Below are 22,465 nucleotides of genomic sequence, written 5' to 3'. Positions count from 1 at the left end.
TCACGCTAGATCAGGACAATGACCTCCTTTTAACACAATTACCTCTTTAAGGCCCTATCTTCAAATACAGGATTATTCTGAGGTATTAGGGGGTTAGGACTGCAACATATAAATTTTAGGGGTGCACAATCCAGCCCATAATAGGTGGTGACAGCATTGATAGCATTGATTATTACTGAAAATAACTGTCCTAGCTACAATTCCCTACTTTGTTTAGACCTTTCTATGATCCCTTTAATCTTTACAACACTCCTGTACGGTATATATTATCTCCCTTTTTACAGGTGAGGAAGTTACTTTTAAAGAAGCTAAATAACATGCCAAGGTCTAGGTGATGTCACTAAGCCAGCTTCCAAAGTCCATGCTTTCGAACCATTACCTTCCAGGAAACATGGCTGACAACCTATTTAAAGAACATTTCATTTTTGTAAAAGGCATGCACAAAGCAAGCATGTGTATGTGTGTGTAGAAAATGGTGTTCATCTTTGTTGAGAGGGATTGTGGGTGATTTTCATGTTCTTCCTTTTTATGTTGTTTACTTTTCAGACAATTATGTGTTCACAAAGTACACACCAAGAAAAAAATGATAAAACTAATTTCTGTTTTAAGAAAAATAGTCACATAACTCAGTTTTTATGCAGTTTTCTTTCAGACGTGTCTATCTTAGGCCACCTTTATTCCACTGGTCTTAACCCCCTGACACTGGACCTCTCGTTTGACAAGTGGACCCTAAGGACTTTCTGTGGTGGTTTCTGAGACTCACAATTTAGAGTTGTGACGACAGCCTCACTGCTAACGCATTACAAGTTCACCCCATGGAAGCCCATTTCCAACAGGAATCTTGTCAACATGCTATCACCTCAGTCAGCGGCCCCGCCTCCTCCTGGCCTGTTTCCCAAGCTTGGCTCTTCAGACTATAGGACACCACTGTCCATGTGGTGACAGGATGTCTATGCTTTGATGATCATGTAAGGGTTTGGGGAGGGGAGGAGGCAGAAAATAGTGCTGAGCTTTTCACATCGGAGGAGGATAAAAAACTTATTCGCGTTGGACTTGAGAACCAAAGTCTCAAAGTAGCGATGACATCACAACTTATGTCCAGCTAAAATAAAGCCAGGCTCTTCTACTTCAGATAACTGTAATTCTCATTCCACAGACTGTGATGTCATTAGCCAGAGGTTTCAAACTTATATGCCTATGAGGCACAGAGGCAACAAAATAAGTGGAGCAAGCCAGGGGTGACACAAAAGGGAGCAGTGGGGACTGTGGCCAACAGCCCATGTGCCCCATGGGAAGGGAGCAGCTTCTTCCAACTCCGGCTAATTGTGGTCACACAGCAATGAGGACCCTGTGTTGGCTCAAGCTTTCATTTTTTTCAGAAGAAGCCAGTATTTTTATGTTACATCTCTCAATTTTTAAATGTTCATGATTATTTTAAAATCTTTTAACACACTAGATTGGGCAAACGAAATACCTGCTGGTTCAGTTTGATGCCACAGGCTGCCAATGTGTGCTGGCCAACAGGATTCCCTACTGGGATTCCCCCTGTCATACCAGCTCAGCAAAAAGAAAGACATCAAATGAGGAAGGACTCCATCCTCAACACTAGCTTCAATCCCCCTAGGCCTGGTAACATGCCACTAGGATGCTTGTGCATTGGCGTTACCCATGCCAAAGCCGGGCCATGGGGCACAATGATTAATCCCTGAAGTCCTCACCAAGCACAGAAAGCTCCCAGAAAGAGGCAGAAGAAGTTTCCTCCAAGCCAGTCGGGTGCACCCCAGGACCAGTCAGGGGATACACGACAGTCAGGCCAGACCGTTCAGTGGGAACCATGATAGCCCAGGACCTGACCTTCGTTCAGGAAGTAAGCAGCTCCCCTCTTCTGCTCCCATCTCCTTCACCTTGGGGCTAGTTTGGGCCCCTGTCTACAGTCTGAACCCAACCTTTGCTCTCCTCCTTCGCTCTGAAATGCCAAAATACAAGCACTTAAGTTGTTCTGAGGTGAAGGATGTTGGTTTAATTATCATTTGATCATTTTGTACCACTGCCTTCTAACATTGTAAAATCTCTCTATGCTGTCTGTAATATTTCTGTTCCTCGTGAATTTAGATGCCGACAGAAACCATCTGTCCAGAAGTCCTGATCCTTGTTAAGAGACGTCTTAATAGGCAAGGCATTTTTTTTCCTATAGTGGAATATAGTTAAGTGATATTTGGCAAGGCACTGAAATTCTCAGGTTGCAGTTTTTCCAAAGAAGTCTAAAATCTGTATTAAATCTCCCACTTTTAATGTTGACAACCATTAAAAAATTGTTAAAACACACTATAGGGGCAAACAAAATATCTACAGTTTTCTCTTCAAATGAAAAGGTTGAGCTAAAGAAGTTCTATGATCTTATCCTGCTCTGATCATGACGGAGATGGTGTTTTCTGATTAATGGACAGTTTGCTTTAGGTGAAAGCATCAAATCAAATGTCTCCATGTAAAACTACCCCTTAAGAGGCAACTTCCCTTGAGGTATAGCCAGAAAAGTGGCTGGTCTCACTGATTTCTACTTATCTCTTTCTCTCTTCCCAAAAGCATATCACCTATATGCAATTTCAAAGCATATGAAGACATGTGCTACAACACATAATATGGGCCATGCACAGCCCTTTCCAGGGCCTCCGCCAAGGCAGGGCTGTATCTTGATTTCATTGTCACATCCCGTGGTTGACCGGCAGGGCCCACAGTGAAGGCTCAGTGTGTGTGCGGAAAGTTTATGTTCCTAGGAATATACCATTCTAGGTCCTAGTTCAATAAGAATAATTGTGAAGTACAAATGCCATCGTAGATTTATATTAAATCCTGGCTATCACAAAAAAAAGAAAGAAAAAGAACAACTTTAGATCATTAGCTGTAACCAGCCAAGAATAATAAGCCAGATAAATATTATTTCTGCATGTTGTACATTTCAGACCTCTTCCCAGCAGCCGGCTCACATTTTTGGAGAGCACTTGACTACCCCGTTAACTCAAAACCGATCTTTATAGCAGATACATTCTCTACAGATTCCTGGGCCTTAAAAGAAGAGCTGACAGAGGGCTGAGTGCAAAACTAAAGATAGATTAAATGAGTTCTGAAAGCAGATGTGAGAAGCACAGCGATCTCCAAATGCACTGTTTCCTGTGGGTCTGGAGACTTGCACAGAGTGGAGCTCCAGAGGTAATCTCATGAGGGCACACTCCTCCACCGGACAACCCACCGGAATTACAGTTTGTTAATAAAGTTTGTTTTGATAACATCCAGAGATGCCTGCTTTATTTCTTACTAGGTATATAGTACAGTTTTTTTAAAATACCATCATGATCCAACGTTGCGGCTCTGGCTCGAAGTCCATCAGTCACCCTTCTCCAACAGCGCATCCGGTGCATGCCCCCAACCACCAGCCATGTTGGGCTCTCACACTCCAGGCCATGACATTTGAACCCTAATCACACAGGGCCAGGTAACAGACAACCATGGACAGCCTATACTCCAGGACCCATTGAAATTACTAGCCAATCGTAAACCTGCTTACCCCGTGGCAACCACAACAAAGGTGCCGCTTCGTGAGGACCCCATGTTGGCTCTGAGTGGCCCTGGGTAGCATGCTGTGTTTTCCTCCAGGAAACTGGGAGTTACAAAACTGAAACTCTTTCCAGTTTCTCTCTTTTGATCTGCATCTGGCCTCACCATACCTTACCCAAGGTAATATGGTTAAAATATGGTTGGAAAAGTAAAGAGGCAATTCAAAGGTTGTCCTTGATTATAAATGTCTACTGGCTACCAGCAGTTGATCACAACCTAAAAAAGCCTATATGATAAGCTTTTCAGAGTCAGGAAGGGGTGATTCAACATGTGGGCTAGGAAAAATGATAGTTTCCTTGTATAAAAACACAAAAGTCATACCCCTAAAAATCTGTCATTTACAGCCTTCAGGAGATACTTTCCTGGCACGGGTTTTGGTTAAATACATCAAAATGTGCTGGTGTTTGCACACAGTGCCCTGGTTCCCCCGAGTCTTCTGAGACTTGCTGAAGTGGGGCAGGTATGCAAAGGCACCTCCATACATGGAAAGCAGGATGCCCTGTCGTAACCTGAATGGGAGTAAGCACTAGCTCGTTTTCCAGGTAACACATGGTAAGACTTCTGGCCTCCAACAAATGGACACTAATGGAAAAGCAAAATCTGAAGTCAAGGGCCAGGTGACGGCAGTGGAAATGTGGATTCTCCTCACATTAGCAAGAGCTGTCTACAGTGAGGGTCTTACCTTGGGGGCATTTTCTACACAGCCAGAGGGGCAGCAGCTGATTGACAGGGCTCTCCCCTGGTTGTACTTGGGCATTCTGATTCTTAAACATTTGGTAATTGTCTTTGGCACATTTCTGTTACAGATCAGAACACTGCAAATTAATAAACCCATGTAAGCTTAATGATAAGCACTCACTAATGTAGAGTGGGTCGCTGAAGTATTTTATGTCAATACCATCTTTCATTGCCAGGAAGGACAATTCACACCATTTACCATTTGGGATCTTGTGCAGCCATTAAGCTTATTCTGCCCCCTGCACAACCATTTCTTCAGCAGCAGGATGGCCCTCACTACCTCCAACCAGGCCACTACTTAGGTGTTTACTAAAAGGTTTTCTCAGCTGGGCTGAGTTTTTTCTTCCTAACTGCCTCTATGTGGCAGGCACTGGTAACCCTCAGGTCCAAAGTCATGCCTTTCTCTCTTGCTGGCTCCCCTTAGAGTTCAGGAAACCAAATATAGCAGGTCCTTGAATAAAATTTTCTTCAATGTTGTTTTGTTATAATGTTCATAAGATGACATAGGAACTTATCTCTTGTTTATATCAATTAGTCTATGATTAAACTGGTTTCATTATATATCATTTTGCCGCTATTCCAAGAACCTAGCGACAATGTTATGTGAGGACTTACTATGCTCACTCTGCCAGCCTCCCTTGCAGCTAAAGTGGTCATGAGACCCAGTTCTAATCTGGGGGAAGTATGCAGGGGGCTTCTGACAAGAATTTTACATTCCTGATAAAAAGGGGCTGACCACAGCTGGGAGGGTCCTCACCCTCTTCCCAGTCTTGATTGTAGATATTTACACACATGATTACTCCATAAAATGCACATGTACACTCACAGGTAAGGGTTGGAAGAATAAAGATAAACACATAGATGGTTATAATATTAATTCTACAGAGGTGTGTGCGTGTGGATTTTAATGTGCACACTCACTGGAGAAGACCTCTTTTTGTAAAGTTAAAATGATGTATACTTTAAACATAACAAAAAATATGTATTGTTAGTTTGGACCCACTATTCAGAATTAGGCTATCTTAGGCATATTTCCTTCCATGTGGTTCAGCTTATGAACATCCATATTATAAGTGACTTGGAAAATAAACCAGAGGAAGGTCTCCCACCCTGATTTCCGTGCCTTCCCTATTTGAAGAGTTGGACCAGTATGAATGGAATATGAGGACGGGAATCAGGGTTTGCACCATCACTTCAGACACAGAAAGACAGCTGCATTTGGACGCAGCATGGCAGGACAGTTTATGGTTAATCTGTCTACACATACCACAAAACTTTCTATATAAATTTTTAAATTACATTGAAAATAGAAATCATAAAATTCATCAATAGAGCCTCTCTACTAGCAACCTGTAATGTGGATCTACCATATGCCCAGGAAAAGAATGAAGGTCGACAAAGGGAGGCAACTACCCAACCTCACCAAACATCATGGACTCAAAAAACATAGAGGCTGGGAAACTCTCTCACACACACATATTCAGCATTTATCAAAATGAATGGAAAAAGCCAACCTTGACTTGACATTATATCCTTAAAAATTTTTTTTTAAATGAGCCCTAAGTTTTCTCTTTTGCTTTTGCCTTCTGGTACAGTGGCTCTCCAGGAGTAGGGAAAAGCTGAGACAGACTCAGAGTTCAATGCCCTGGGTAGCAATGCAGAATATAAGGCACCTTCTAAGAGTGAAACACAACAGGAACTGTAGGAGACTGTTTCATTTTGCCTGTCTCATTCAACTAACCATAGGCACTTGATATTAAATCACACGTTTCATGTATTTTTTTCTTCATCCAAAGGAAAAGGAGAGTTGTTGTTGTTTTTTTTATTTCTTACATGAACACAGAACATGGTGTTGTGGGGTGACAGGCACACATGCAGAAGGGGGAACAGAAACTCCATCAGCCTTGAGGTACCCCAAGGTCTGAAAACAGCCCCTGCTTGACCACACATTAGAGAAAGTGCCTCTATTAGGTAAATGCTCCACCTCTTTGAGTCTCAAACTTTTTAGCTGCAAAATGGAGATAATATTAAACTATATTAAATTTCTCCTTTTATAGGTCAAAACTGTTGATAGCAATTTCATATGGTCCAACCTAATAATTCCTGCCTTGTTATTCACAGGGGTTCTTGTTTTATTTTGTTTTCTTACAGGCTCAAATAAAATCAGTATTTATACAAAGGTACACAGAAAAACAGTAACTAGGAAAGAGCATTAACTTTATGAACTGGAACAGTAATCAGTGCTTGAAACGTCACACGTGCATTGCTTTATAAAAAATGAAATCACAGAGGTAGCTATCAGAATCATTTTTTATAATGCATATTCCTGGGTGCAGCCCAGACCTACCGAGTCAGGAAGAGGAGGACCTGGTGAGGAATATGTGCTTCTGACAAACACTCCTGGTGATAACTCAAGTTGGGGAAAATTCTTTTCCCAGGAAATGAATTGGCCTCTTTGGTTTGGGGTGGCTTTCGCTGAAATGCAGGCTTGATCCAAGCTCACTTAGCGAGTCCCCTTCCTCATCAAATGAAAGAGATTATGAAGAACCTAGTGCATCGTATGTTATTTTTTCTTAATAACCAGAAGAGATTTCATATGAGTCAGTAAAATTAACTTATCATTAATTACCAAAAATTGATAAAACCTGATGAAGGTGTCATCTTTTGCTACAGGATGGTTTCATCACCTTATTCCTTAATCTAAATCTTTTAAAAAGCTCTCAGTATTGAAGTTCCTGGAGGGGTCCCCACACCTGTATTGCAGCAGGGGCTGGCCGCTGCATGGCCCCTCACGACTTACCCCTCAGGATGTAGTTCTGATAATTCTGGTCTGCCTCCGCTCCCACCTTGATCAAACACGTCAGACCTTCAGCCACTACAAATTCATGTACCAAGTCTTTGTCATCCTGGCAGGAAAGGGGAAAAAAAAAAAAAAACTTCAAATACTGTCCCAGTCCATCCTCCATCCAGGCTATGCTGTTAAAACTATGTACAAACCTTTGAAGCCAGACCAAACCCTAAAGATTGTTCTGCTTTATTCAAATGAAGCATCTTAACTGTTGCCAGAGGAATTTTACAACCAGTCTTCACATTGTTGTTTGCCAAAGACCAATTATTGCCTTCTGGGCAATCTAATAAAGATAAAGCAACCGAATCCCCTATCAGGAATATTTATAGTGTTCTGTTTTTCATTCTTCAATAATCACCAGGCTCCGCTTCCCCAGGGACAGGCCACATGAAGCTCACTGGGTTTAACAACAGGAAACACTCAATAGCAGTGCAGACCATCAAGTGAGGGATTCAAAGCTACTCGTGTGTTCCAAAAGATAGTCCTTAAAGACGGTGCTTCCAAAAGTCTTACAAATGGTATCAGGAAGTAAGGAAGCAGTCTCTCCACCTCCTGACTTGTGCTGCTTGCAGGACCAGCAGGAGGCAGAGAGCAGGACGGGACAGCTGTGTATCTGGGGCAGCCACACCACCCATCAAAAGAGCCACTTGGGTCGGCCTGCAGACCTGATCACAGAAGGCAGGACAGGAAAGGAACCTCAGGGGTCATCTACTTGGAGGTTCACAAAGAGAGGTCTCCAGACCCATGGGTGGCAAAAGTGTCACCTGGGAACTTATTAAAAATGCAAAACTACCCTGCCCCACCCCTGACTTACTGCAGAGGAATCTCTACTGTGGGGCCCAGCGACCTGTGCTCACCAAGCCCTCCAGGTGATTCAAAGGTGCTCAGATGGGTCTCAGCTCGGACTCCTTCATGCTGGTATCATCTGGGAGCTTTAAAAAGGAATAGGAAGCAGGAGCTTCCCCGGATGGATTTAACCATAATTTCTAGGGGTGTGGCCCAGCCTTTGCGATCAAATTCCCTAGGAAATCCTCAAGTCCAACCAGTTCAAGAACCGCTAATCTAATCCTACCTTCTCTTTACAGATAAAGACTCAAGAATGGCAAAACGTTGGCCAACATCACCTAATGTCCGGCCAGCCCCAAACCCAGTCATTTTTCTGTAGTAGCCACTTCTACGGAGCTCTAGGAGAGGGGTTTTTCCACTACTGTTTCAGGAGATTTCCTCAGTTGGACAGTGCCTTGTCTAAAATGCAAGTAGGATAAGGCTGGAACATTCCTCCTCAATTATAACAACAGAGCAAAAATAAAAAATAAAAAAAGAAAAGCAAAAACCCTCAGTGATGTAAATAGTAGAAAGCTTAATGGAATAATGAAAGATTATCCTTACAGGAATGGTCAGCAACCAGGGTTTAGCTCCAAATGAGAAAAAATAATTTAGACCAACTGGCATAATTCTCTAGTCTCTCTGTGAAATCAGCCCCTCATTTTGATTTTATGGCATTTTCCAATTATATGGATGGAGCACGAGCTAAATGTGGGCAGGCCAGGGAAAAGCTCTCTTTGAACCGAGAAAGCACTCTCCATGTTCAGAGGGCACTGGGGGGAGGGGGAAAGATGCTTGTGCCCTGAAGGTAATGAGAGACAGCTGTGTTCACTCAGACTTTAAGATAATCATGGCTTTGGAAAGCAAGAGAAAATGGGACAATATCATGAGTTTTTGGAAAATTACTTTACACTCACATGTATAAAGGAAATAAAAAATAATTCTCTCTCTATCCATATCCTTTTCCACCAGCATATGTGAAAAGTGAACATTTAGATGAGCTCATGTCTAGTCAGAAAGTTTTTCCAAGCATGTAACAAATGTTTATTACTTTAACTAAAACTGGATTCACACATGACTTCATGGTGAAAAAGTGAGAACAAGCTCTCAAGAAACCACTCAAGCGAATCACTAATATTAATATAGCATAGAGTTGACTGTCTGGCAAAGGTAGCTGCAAAACACATTGGACAGAGGACACAGTGTTTATAAAAATAATTTAGAACCTTAACTAAAACGAATGCACATATGCAGATAAGGCACTTAGGAAATAGAAATTTATGGATGATAAATGTGGAAAGTATCTTCCAAATTGGCAATGTATTAGATTTTAAACACATATCCTAAATATATATAGGCACTAATAAGTGGTTTTTAAAAGATTGGTTTCCTACTACTGTGTTTCCCCGAATATAAGATCTAACCAGAAAATAAGCCCTGGCAGGATATTTCAGGATGACATCTCCTGAACATAAGCCCTAACGCGTCTTTTGGAGCAAAAATTAATAGAAGACCCAATCATATTTTCGGGGAAACACAGTAGAATGAAATCAAAATGTTAACACTAACTGATAAGTGATTATCACTGCATTTCAGAATTTTCTATAATAACCATGCATTAACCTATGATCATTTTTTAAATGCCTATTGGTCAAGGACTATTCAACTCGATCCAAATGACCACTGGCTCTCGTTGTTTTTTTACTCCCTTACAAGTCTAGTTCCAAAAAGAACCTCCACATTTAGACAACACAAGAGATGATGGAAAGGCAGGCTCATGGGTGTGAAAGGTGATCTAGGTCTCAGACAGCTTGCAGCTTGTGTAATCCATTCAATTCTCAATGTATCCGTGCTCGTAACAGCTCTTTTGTGCACACGTGGGTGATCTTCCAAACACATTATAAACTTCTGATAGCACACACCTTCTTCCTTGCCTATATAGTGCTGACAAAGGCTGCTGCTCAAAAATATTTGTTTGATGAATAAATAGTAGAAATAGTGTCCCTGAGAATTCAGAGAGCAAACACTACAGAACAGGCTTGGTGAGGGGATGTGAAACAAGACCCTAAATATGTTTATTTTACTTTACTTTTTTTAACTTTTTCACCCTGGAAAACTTTAAACATATACAAAAGAAGACAGAATAATTTAGTGAACCCCTGGTGCCAATCAACTCATATCAATCCTGTTTCACCTATCATCCCACCCTGTCTGCTGTAATATTAATTTGAAGCAAATCCCAGACATCACATCATTTAATCCATAAGTATTTCAATATGTATCTCCAAAATAGGAACTCCTTTTAAAATTATGCACTCATAATAAAATAAATTAATACGTTCTTAGGTTATCAAATGTCCAGTCAGTGACCAAGTTTCTGTTTCATAAATACTGTTTTTTACGACTTGTATTAGGATCCGAATAAGATCCACATGTGGCAATTAGTTGATATAACTTTTACATGTCTTTTAATTCTTCTCTTTTTTTCCTGGAAATTTATATGTTGAAGAAACTAGGTCATTTGTCCTGCAGAGCAGCCCACAGTCTGCACCTTACTGATTATACTTCTGTGCTGTAAATTAACACACGCCTCAATCCTAGATCATTTATAAATCGATTACTGCATAGAGAGGCATGATCGAATCCAGGGTTAATTTTGTTGGCTTGACCACATCATTGGTGGCAGGGTGCATGTTCATGAGGAAGCACATCAAACCTGGTTGTATGTCATTTCCTTCACATCAGCAGCATTTGATGTCCAACACCTACCTCCATTAATTCATTAGGGGTGGCAAAATCATGGTATTCTAATTGTATCGCGCCTTCTCACTCATCAGCTAGAATATTTTTATAAACAAAACTTCCCCTCCACTACTGTTTGATTATCTTAAATTCACACAGGAAAAGGCAAGATAAAGATGACATTCTAAAACTTTACCCATTTTCAAAATAATGAGCTGGTTTGCTAGTATCTTCCAAGGGTGGCCAATCCATTAGGTTTTCTTCTAGCATTCAGTATCAACTCATCAATGCAAATTTACTGAATGCGTTTTAATTCATTGTAATTATCATCCTTACTGAGGCTTACTTTTACTGTCCTATCTTTGGCCAGCCAGTGAGATTCTTCAACATGCTTCAGAGTTATTTTGGCAATAATCCTAGAAGTATTTGATAGCTTCCTTGCTATCTATATAAGATGTTCCAAGTTTATTTTACCCATTTCCTACTCCAGACTTGGAATCAGCTATTCCAAATAGCTCTGGTTCCTTTCAGTATTTTAAGACCACAAACTTGGCATTAGCTGTGTTTTTCACTAATGGGTTGATCACTGCTTCTAGTCTCTTCCATAAATAGAGCTAGAAATATGCTCATTTGCTTGTTTGTTTGTTAAAATAATATTCATCATGGGTTCAGTCTGTTTCTCCCAATTCAAGAATAAAGAGTTTTTAGTGTCTTCTACCTTTCTATCTTCTCTCTCCCACATGCCAAGAATCCTAATCCCTAAGAACTCTAAGAATGACAAAATGGGGACATCACACACATACACACTCCAGTCTCAGAATAGCAATACTAACACTACCACCACCGATATGATTACTGCAAACAGTTGATTTTGTGTGCATGTGTGGTTCTTTTTGTTCTTAGCGCACATCTTACTCAAGATGCGTAAATTATAGTGTTTTAAAGTCACTTAGAATAGCTCTTCTCTGTGTGGTTCTGCCATCGACTGGATACCACCAATGAGGCGAACACAGGTTTTGAAAGAAGTAGAAGCTGAACAATGGAAACAGCAGGCAGACAGAGAGACTAAATAAGTTAGGGTGAAAAGAAGCACGGCCTTCTGGTGACACAGGAACCATTCAGCCCCACTATTGTTAGAGATCTGAGTTCCAGAGAAGGATGTAATGGAGGGTGAAGGAAGTTTTGTTTTGCTCAGCTACAGAACAGAGAGATGCAGATGGACACACGGGAAGCAGAACTTTGGGACACGTAACTAGTCAGTGAAGCATTTACTAAATTTGAGACAAGAAGACTGCAGACAGACATCTGCTAGAAGACCACTCAGTTCACCCAGTCCGTTCATCTGTTGTTTATAAGTGGCACCAGACACTGTGCAAGGCGCCAAAAAGCCAGCGCTGGAACTCAGGGAGCTCCCAGACCACTGGACTCAGACAAGTGCCCTGAAGTATCTTAAGTTCTATACTAGAGATAAGCACAGAGGACATCAGAGGTATTTGGAGGGACCCTCCCTGAGGTGAGGGGTCATTTACTTCAGGGAGAGGCTCTCTGGCAGGAGGAGATACCAGGAGGAAACTGAGAGACATGGAGGGTGGATGTGGGGTGGCAACGCATTCTGGGGTAGAAGCAATAGGTCCAGGGACAAAGGTATGGAAGAGAGAGGGCACAGCTTGCTCCCAAAATGCAATCATGGGTGGAATTTAAGATTCAGCCAAGGACAACAAGGTGTGTGCAGAAGACAGATCCAGAAGGGCCTCCGTGTTATCCTGAGAAATCCTAATGTCATCCAGAAGGCTGTGTGGAACCAGCAAGAGAATATCATCCTCCAACCCTTCTGCTGGGAAGCTGGAGAATGGATTGGATTGGGGAGGACCAAACAGGCAGTGCCCATGAATAGCTGTTGCAATGTCTCCAGAAGAAATGGCCTGAACCAAGGTAGACCCCAAACCCGAGGGCATTTCTGAGAGGTGCCCCCTGGGCGCAGTGAGGTGACAGGTTTACACCTGTAGCTGTCAGAAGAAGAGGAGAGGAAGAAAAGAGGACTCGTCTCCTGAAATGTTTACACTGAGAAGGGACTCTGCTCTGGGAAAAACATGAGGGCGTGACTGACCAAGTTTAAGGAAGCATGGGAGCACAGCATGCAGATGAGATGGACTGCCAGCCTGCCTTTTTGCCTATTTCTTCTCCGGCAGGAAGACACCCATGAAGGGGACTGCCACGATGGCTAGAACTATTACTGACAGAGAAAATCTTTTAAGGATGTGGGTAAGATGGAAACTGAAGAAAAGTGGAATGTACCCTAGTGTCTAAAATCATAAGGGAAAGAATGATGCACCCACACGGACACAGGCTCAATACGAATGTCATCTTCTCCATGAAGGCATCACCTGATCCTGCCCAGGCATAGCAGCCTCGTCATCCTCCCCTGGCTTTGTCTGTGTCCTCTGCAGTCTCATATGGGTGACAATCTGGGAGCCCACCTGCACATCTGTCCTAGCCCTCTTCACTAAGCTCATGACTTTCTCAGGGCAGGGACAGAGGGAAGGCTTAGGAGAGAAGGATAGATGGAACCTAAGAGAGACACCTGCACATGTATACAGGGGGCAGGTCCTAGCAGCATGGTTTATAACAGCAAAACACTGGAAGTAAACCAAACTGTCTGCCAACAGAAGAATGAACAAAGCAACCTGTGTCATTCACACAATGGAATATTCACTCAGAGCTACACCAGTCATGCCTATATCTATCCCGCTCTCAGTAAGTTGAAGCATTATAACATATATATATACATATGTATATATACATATACATATACATATATAAAGTTAATACAAAAGACTATAACATATCACTGGTGAATATTCACCATTAGTAAGGAAACACACATTACATGATAAACACCCAAGTCAACAATCAGTAGAGAGGGAACCTGGGGTTGGATGCGGGGGAGAAGATGGTTGGCATTGGGAAGCAGAACACAAGACTTCAATTAATCTATAGAAGGTTGTTCTTTTAAAAAATCTGAAGTAAATATGGAAAAATACTATGATTTGTTAAAGTTGTCTTTACTTATGTTCAAAATATTTGACAGCGTAAAAATACTCTCAACTGGTATGATGACCTACTTCACATTGTAATCTAAAGAGACCTTTCTGTAATCAATAAAAGGTATATACATTGTTTCTCATTCCACAAGCTATACAAAAACAGAAGCTAAGAGCACTTTTTTTTTTACCTGAAATATCTGTTTCAAGGAGAAAAGGGCCCTTCTTAAATCTCGTCCACTGGAGTTGTACAGCTTTTCTGAAATATAGAAAAAACCACATAAAATTAATTAAATTGACTCAACAGATGGTAAAAACACAGATAGGATGTGAACAATTATAGAATTGCCACTGGAAAGGTAAGTGAACAGAATCCATTTCATTTAGGAGACAGACCTTACCTCCAACAGTGCAAAAAAACAGCCTGGGCTGTTACAGGTGGCAGGAAAGTGCAGGGATGTGAGTTGTAGAGAATAGCGCCCACATTTGCACCTTCAGCCCCCACCCTCCCTCTCTCCAGATGTCTATATCCAGCTATTCATAAACTATTACACTTGACGGCAAATTCTATGCAGAAACTTAACGCCGTCGAAACAGAACTGATCCTTCTACTTCCCTCCTTCCTTGCCGTACAGCCCGTGCACCATCATGCTTTCTGCTGCTGGGCTCAGAAAGCTCTAGGTGCCTCCTTTTCCGTGGGGTTTGATGGTCACCCAAGGACAGCACAGCTCAGGACTGGCTGGCTCCCTTGATGGCGGTCCTCTTGACAGGAACCCAGCCTTAGCTCTGCCTGTACCTGAGCTCTCACTCGTGTTCAAGGAAGGGTCCTGGCTCTGAGCAAAGCAGATGCAGGAGCCCGACCTTGATATTCTCTGGCTGAAGACTCCTGCCAATTTCTACAACCCCACTGTTCAGTTGGTCACACTTCACATGTACTATTCAGGACAGGCCTTGTCAATAAGGAGTTGAACTGGACCCAGGACCTGTCCTCTAGAGATCACAAAGCAGCACGACAAACAGATAAGCACACCATCTCATCAGTTTGGGATCTCATTACAAAGTGCTGAAAGCACTTTGCAGGAAGGGAGAGTCTAGCTCTTCTGGTGTATGCAGGACACTTGGGAGCATGGGTTCTGCTCAGCTTCCCAGAACCCAACCTTAGTCCTCACTCAGGTAGGTCAGGTGTCTAGGATTGGGTTCCTAACACCAGATGTCAGAGCACCCCAAAATAAATCATCCAACACATATTCTTGAGCACCTGCTGGGCAGTGCTCTAGGCACTGGGGGCATAGTTGGGGACTACGAAGGAGCAAAGACGAGGCAAACAGCGTGCCTTTCAAGCTCAGTGTCACCCCCCTACTAGCTATGTGACCTTGGGCAAAGTACTTTATCTCTCTAAGCCTTGGATTTCCTGTCTGTAAAATCAGAGTGATAGATTTAGAGGACAATAGTTTTTCTATTATATCAAACACTGATATAATGGAGTGGAATGCAAAATCACTTAAAATATTTAGATAAAATAAAAGAGTTCAAAGCAATGTCGCGCTGGTGGCCGGCCACCCTATGGGGGTAATGGGCAAAGCCATATGCGAGTGGCATGGACTTGAATGGAAGGGCATGGAACAAACAGCTCTGAAAGAGCTGGCAGAAGTCTGGTTATGAGAAGGATAGCTCACTTCGCATGGTAACTCTGGAAGTGAAGAGACTCCCATCTGAAAGGGATTCTAAATGATACAGGGTATGTAGCACTCAGCATTTGCACGGCCACAGGTTCCCCCAGAGCCCCCTACAGACACCTTGCACTTCTCCCATCCACTCTCCAGATCAAGGCCAGACGGGTGGGGGGAAAATGTCCACCTGATAACATCACTGCTCCCATTTAAACCCTTCAGCAGCTGCCGGCTGCACTGAGAATGAAATCCAAAATCCTTTGCATGGCCCATCTAGCCCCTCGCCATGTAGCCCTGACCCCCCTTCCTCACTGTGCTGCACTCTGGTGTTTTTTCAGCTCTTTGGACAGGGCAGGCCCCTCCAGACTCACAACCTATACACACAGCTAGTAAGTACCAGAGGCGGGATTCTGTGGTGTTGGTGTGTGGGGGCTGGTGTGTAACCACAGAGCCACCTTAATGTTTGACCGCCATGGAATCCACCACCTCAACATACAATATGGTATGTCACTTGGTAATTATGGAGAGTTTCGATTAAGAGAGAATGTATCACCTTCCTAAAAACAAAGAGCTGGGAAAACGCCAAAGGAATCAACTATCCCCAAATAGAACATCAAATTCATCAGGGACCCTAAGAAATGAGGCCCGAGTGATTCTCAGGCTGACCTCTAAAGTGCTTACATGGCCTTGAAAGACATGAGTAATAAACAAATAGAGTGAACTGCATCATCCCGGTATTAGAACCCAGGTCCCTGAGGCGATCACTTCTGCCAGTTTCCATAGCTAACATCTCAGAATTCTCACATCCCGGAGAAACAGACTTTGTTTTTGCCAGTACCACTACTAAGAAATGCAAATAAAGCTATCAGGTGCAAGCATGGGCCGACATGCACCACGAAGAGAAGTAGATTTCTCCTATCCAGGAACAGCATTAGAAGACAGAGTACCACTTTGTAAGATAATAAGGCTTGCATTAGACTTTCTTGCTCATGTACCATCAGAAGACAAGCAGAAATATATCTTAAATAGATTCACAATATCACAGTCGGAGTCTCCTTTCATTACTAGCAACCTGTCATGGCTTCTGATTCATGTGAATGAGGATTATAGTTAGTTGTGTTCTGATTGTTAAGGTTTTAGTACTTGGTGCTAGAGTCAAAATAATCATTTTTTAAAATAGGGATTAAGTATCAATAGAAAAAAATAGAAAAAAAAATAGAATAAAATAGAATTTAAAAAACAGGAAAAAAAATTTAGCTCAGAATGACTATTAATATTTTGTTGGGGAGTTCTGCCATCTATATTCATGAGGAACATTGATCTGTTGTTTTCTTGCAATGAGGTTCATATTGAGGCAATGCCGACCTCATAAGTTGGAAGCGTTCCCTCCTTTTCTACGTTCAGAATGAGTTTGTATAGATTTGGTATTATTTATTCCTTAAATGCTTGGCAGAATTCTCCAGTTAAGCCACATGGGCCTGGAAGATTTTTGTTGTTGTTGGAAGGTTTTCAACTATGAATTCAATTTCTTCAATTAATATTGGGCTATTTGATTATATTTTTCTTTTTGAATGAGCTTTGGTAATTTGTATCTTTCAAGAAATTTCTCCATTTCATCTAAGTTTTTAAATGTATGATCATAAAGTTGTTCATAACATTCCCTATCATCTTTTTATTAACAATAGCAATCTCCTCCTTCTCTCTTATCCCTGATATTGGTAATCTGTGTCTTTTCTCCTTTTTGCTGGTCAGTCTGGCGAGGGATGTGTCGATTTTATTGATCCTTTCAAACAATCAGCTTCTGATTTCATTGCTTTTTTCTATCACTTTTCTGATTTCTATTGATTATTTTCTTCCTTCTGCTTGCTTTTGGTTTAATTTGCTCTTTTTCTGTAGTTTCCTAAGATTTAAACTTTAATAAAATTAATTTGAGATCTTGCTTCTTTTTTTTATTTTTCAGTTTCAGGTATACAAAACAATGTAATAGCTAGACATTTCACCCCTCACTAAGTGATAACCCCCGCCCCTCTGACATTGTATACATCTATTACAATTCCATTGACTCTATTCCCTATGCTGTACTCCATATCCCCTGACTTTATATATATTGAATTATAGTTGACATACAATGTTATTCAGCTTCAGTTTCAGGTGTACAGTGCAGTGGTCAACATCTCCCTAATAAGAAATATGCCCATCTGACACCCTACAAAATCTTTACAACATTATTGATTATACTCTCCAAACTGTCTTTCACATCCTTGTGGCAATATTGTAGTTACCAATTTATGCTCAGACTTCTCTTCTTTTTAATAAACCATGTTTCCCTGAAAATAAGACCTAGTCAGACCATCAGTTCTAATGCGTCTTTTGGAGCAAAAATTAATATAAGACTCGATCTTATTTTAATATAAGACCGGGTTTTCATAATATAATATAATACAATATAATACCGGGTCTTATATTAATTTTTGCTCCAAAAGATGCATTAGTGCTGATGGTCCAGCTAGGTCTTATTTTCAGGGAAACACGGTAAGTATTTAATGCTATAAATTTCTCTCTAAGTAATACTTTAGCTGCATTCCACCAATTTTGATATATTGTATTTTTATTTTCATTCAGTTCGAAACTAAATGAATGTTGAATGTTTCATTTAATTCAAAAGGGAGTAACTTAACCCTGTGGGGTTTTTTTTGTTTTTTTTTGACTTACGGTTATTTAGAAATACTATCATGCTTAACTTCCAAATACGTGGGTATTGTGCTCACTTCGGCAGCACATATACTAAAATTGGAATGATACAGAGAAGATTAGCATGGCCCCTGCGAAAGGATGACACCCAAATATGTGGGTATTTTCCAGATATCTTTCTGTTACTGATTTTCTAGTTTAATTTCTCTATGCTGAGAACATACATTTTGTATGATATTATTTAAATTTATTAAGGTTAATTTTATGGCCCAGAATATGGTTTATCTTGGTGAATGTCTAATGTACATATGAAAAGAATGTATATTCTGCTGTTATTGCATGGACTGTTCTATAAATACCTACTACGTCTCGTTAAGTGATAGTGTTATTCAGGTCTTCTATTCTTACTGCATTTCTGTTTACCTGTTCCATGTTTTACTGTGAAAGGAGTGTTGAAATATCCAAATATTATCAACTATTATAATGGATTTGTCTATTTCTTCTTTCAGTTTTATGAGTTTTTGCTTTTGGTCCTTTGAGGTTCTGTTGTTAGATGCATTCAGAATTAGGACTGCTATGGCTTTTGGGTAAATTGACTTTTATCATTAGGTAATGTCTCCTCCCTTCATCCCTGGCAATATTCCTTGTTTTAAAGTCTACTTTTCTAATACTAATATGGCCAGTAGTGTTTGGTTTGTGTTTTCAGGGTGTATCTTTTCCCATCCTTTTATATTTAACCTATGTATGTAGAATTTCTTATAGATATGGTTGCAACTTTTTTTTAATCCAATCTGACAACCTCTATCCTTTAAGTGGTCTGCATTCACTGTATTTTTAACCTCTAGGACATCACAAATGACTCCTCTGTGGCACTAGAACAGACCTTCAGGGAAGCTGGATGGTGCCTCTTACCCTTTGATGAGAAACATCCTTGTACAATGCAAAAGTTATCTTTGTGTGACGCCAAAAACTCTCCCTCTCTTTTTTTTGCCATGTCTTTTAATTAAAACAAACTACAATTTGTATTGAAGGAATAAGTAATTTGCATTCCAATTGCCTTTAAATTTTTTAAATATGAATCCTTATTCATTTATTTAATTGACTATTCCAAACAAAACTGAATAAAATAGTACAGTTTCCAAATAATAATTTATTTTACGTGAGAAAATTATCACTACAGACTTAAGAGAGAGATTCATAAACTTTCATGTAGTTTTGTGTTTTTATATCAAAGCTCAAAAGATCAGCTAACCGATGTAAAAATGCTATGTACTTCTGCTGAAATGTCCTTTAATCAGAAACTATAAAGCACCAGGTGAGGTCTAGAACAGAATCCTTCCATCTGGCATCTGTTAATTTGTACAGTTTGTTGTTTTTGTTGTTGTGTTTCTTACCTTTCATAAAAGTGATGGGCAGTGAAGTTTCATTTTTATGGACAAAGATACTCTCTCCCAAAGTATTGCAAACCTTTCCTTTCTCTATGCAATCAACATTTTAACAGATGTCATAAGTTGGTCACTACATCATATGAGAACAATACTGGTGTCACTGCCATTGTGGTTGAAATTTAAATGACCAAATATTCATTCAAAAAGATAATTCTCTTTCCAAAGAACAAGTGTCATGGTGTAAAATGAAATCACAGTACTTAACTAAAACTCAAAATTGGCAGGGCGGCCGGATGGCTCAGTTGGTTAGAGAGTGAGCTCTCAATAACAAGGTTGCTGGTTCAATTCCCACATGGGATGGTGGGCTGCGCCCCCTGCAACTAAAGATTAAAAATGGGCCACTGGACTTGGGAGCTGAGCTGCGCCCTCCACAACTAGATTGAAGGATAACTATTTGGAGCTGATGGGCCCTGGAGAAACACACTGTCCCCCAATATTCCCCAATAAAATTTATTTTTAAAGAAAACCTCAAAATTGCCATGTATTTTAAGAAGACAGTGGTACCAAAAAGCTTCTATACCCTACCTAAGTTGTTCTGTTGATTCTTATTTTTATTTATTTTTAAATTATAGTTGATATATAATATTGTATTAGTTTCAGGTATATAACATACCGACCAGACATTTACATATTGTACAAAGTGATAACCATACATCTAATAACCATCTGTCACCGTACATAGTTATTATGATATTGACTATATTCCCTATGCTGTACATGACATCCCCATGACTAATTTTATAACTGACAATTTGTACTTCTTGATCCCCTTTACCTTTTGCCTCTCTTCCCACCCCCATCTCATCTGACAACTATCAGTTTGTTCTCTGTATCTATGAGTTTGGTTCTGTTTTGTTTTGTTCATTTGTTTTGCTTTTTAGATTCCACATATAAGTAAAATCATGTGGGGTTTGTCTTTCTCTGTCTGGCTTATTTCACTTAGCATGAGATCCTATAGGTTCATCTATGTTGTCACAAAAGGCAAGATTGCATTCTTTTTTATGGCTGAGTAATAGTCCACATTTTCTTCATCCATTTATCTATCAATGGATACCTAGGCTGCTTCTGTAGCTTGGCTACTGTAAATAATGTTGCAATGAACATAGGGATGCATATATCTTTTTGAATCAGTGTTTTTGTTTTCTTCAGATAAATACAGTAGTACCTCCATTTTCGAACGTCTCCATTGACACACATTTCAGTTTAGGAACTCTGTAAACCAGGAAGTAAATGCTTCGGTTTTCGAACATGCCTCGGAAGTCAAACATGTCACGCGGCTTCCGCTGAGTGCAAGATCCTAAGGTGTAGCTGTCGGCTCTTTTCCAACATTTCAGAATTTGAACGATCTTCTGGAATAGATTATGTTAAAAAACCAAGGTACCACTGTATCCAGAAATGGGATCACTGGGTTATATGGTAGTTCTCTTTTTAATTTTTTGATGACTCTCCATACTGTTTTCCACAGTGGCTACACCAGTTTGCAATCCCACCAACAATGCACAGGGGTTCCCTTTTCTCCACATCCTCGCCAACACTTGCTGTTTGTTGATTTATTGATGACAGCCATTCTGACAGGTGTGAGGTGATATCACATTATGGCTTTAATTTGCATTTCTCTGATGATCAGTGATGTTGAGCATCTTATCATGTGTCTGTTGGCCATCTGTATGCCTTGTCCTGCTGATATTAACATGCATTTTAGGAGACACCAAGGATTAGGGATGAAGGATTTTTGTAAATGGCATGTGATTTGTCCTCTTATGAGAGGCACAATTCCTGCTGGTAGAAGAGGAGCCAGCAGATGTTTCACCACATCAGATATTACACCCAAACCAAAGACTGCCAATAGCCCTTTGATGTGGCTCTATAGCAGCCCACACAGGCCAAACAAGAATTCCTTCCCACAGCCCAGGTCCTGGCTTCCTTGCTGCTGGGCTAGCCATGCCATGGATGGTATGGTCTGCAGCCTTAACTGCTGGGGGACATTCTCAGTTCAAGGAACTGAGTATTCATTCCATTTGTATCATATCCAGGCCTCCCAGTACAGAAAGTCAGATTCACCGTGGCTGTGTAGGCCTCCCCTTCAGTTTAGACTAGACTATGAAGGGCTCACCTAGAAACAGCACGGTCTGCCAGCTTCTGAAGGGTATGCTTGCTGTCCCTCGTGGGTGCATTTCCTACTGAACATCAATCATTCCTTCCAGAGTAGCCTATCTATGCAGAATTCAGCTATGATTTTCATCCTGGGTTATCTGGTGAATCTAAGGCTTCCTTGATGCAGGATGACTGATAACTCCGGTGCTTCCTTTTTCTGCCATCAGTGCCTGCAGACCTGCTCTCCCCTCTGTGTGTCTTACGTGTGTGGCTGTGGGCCTGTGTGTGCGGACATGGGTGCACATTTGGTGTCAGCCTGTGGGTGGTGGAGCAGAGCTTGGAGGTCCTCTGACCCTCCCCTTATACCCAATACACTGTGTAGACAGTGCTAATGGGTCCCATGTGCCAAGGGAGGGGATTCCACATGCATACACTGCCTAAAAATCAGGAAAGCAACAGAAAGAAGACCCCAAATGCAGAGCATGGGGAGAGGCCTGGAGCCCACACTAAGCCAGCAGGAGGGCAGCTTCAGACACCTCACCTGTATGTGAACTTCACATTTCTCTCAGGAGCTCAGAGTTTCTCCCTTCTTTTCTTTGTCCACTTCTGTTCTGAACACATGCCAATGAGGGTGGTGTAGCCCCTCCCAGGACAATGCAAAGTAAAAACAGTCCCTGCCACCCAGACTCAACCTGAGAGTGCTAAGTCAGAACATGAAGGAAAAATTCTCCTGAGTGACTGAGAAATGAAATGTGG

General features: G+C 41.1%; 1 protein-coding gene and 1 non-coding gene across 24 annotated transcripts in view; one reads left to right on the top strand and one right to left on the bottom strand.

Annotated features, from left to right (window-relative positions):
* Positions 1-22,465, bottom strand: part of FHOD3 (formin homology 2 domain containing 3) — a 434,191-nt gene that overhangs the window by 236,511 nt on the left and 175,215 nt on the right. For all 23 annotated transcript variants that reach the window (XM_074340102.2, XM_074340103.2, XM_074340106.2 and 20 more), the window contains exons 4-5: positions 13,998-14,065; positions 7,151-7,256 (exon numbers count right to left, since the gene is read on the bottom strand). In XM_074340102.2, coding sequence (XP_074196203.2) covers positions 7,151-7,256; positions 13,998-14,065 — 174 coding nt within the window. The remainder of the gene's footprint in view (positions 1-7,150; positions 7,257-13,997; positions 14,066-22,465) is intronic.
* LOC141567051 (U6 spliceosomal RNA) lies at positions 18,237-18,344 on the top strand. Its single transcript, XR_012489448.2, has one exon. It is a non-coding gene; the product is annotated as a U6 spliceosomal RNA (small nuclear RNA).

The sequence above is a fragment of the Rhinolophus sinicus genome, chromosome 4, assembly GCF_057876585.1.
Source record: "Rhinolophus sinicus isolate RSI-liver-muscle chromosome 4, RSI-T2T, whole genome shotgun sequence".
Lineage (NCBI taxonomy): Eukaryota > Metazoa > Chordata > Mammalia > Chiroptera > Rhinolophidae > Rhinolophus > Rhinolophus sinicus.
The sequence above is the reverse complement of the archived record's forward strand: the minus strand, read 5'-3'. Positions and strand labels throughout refer to the sequence as shown.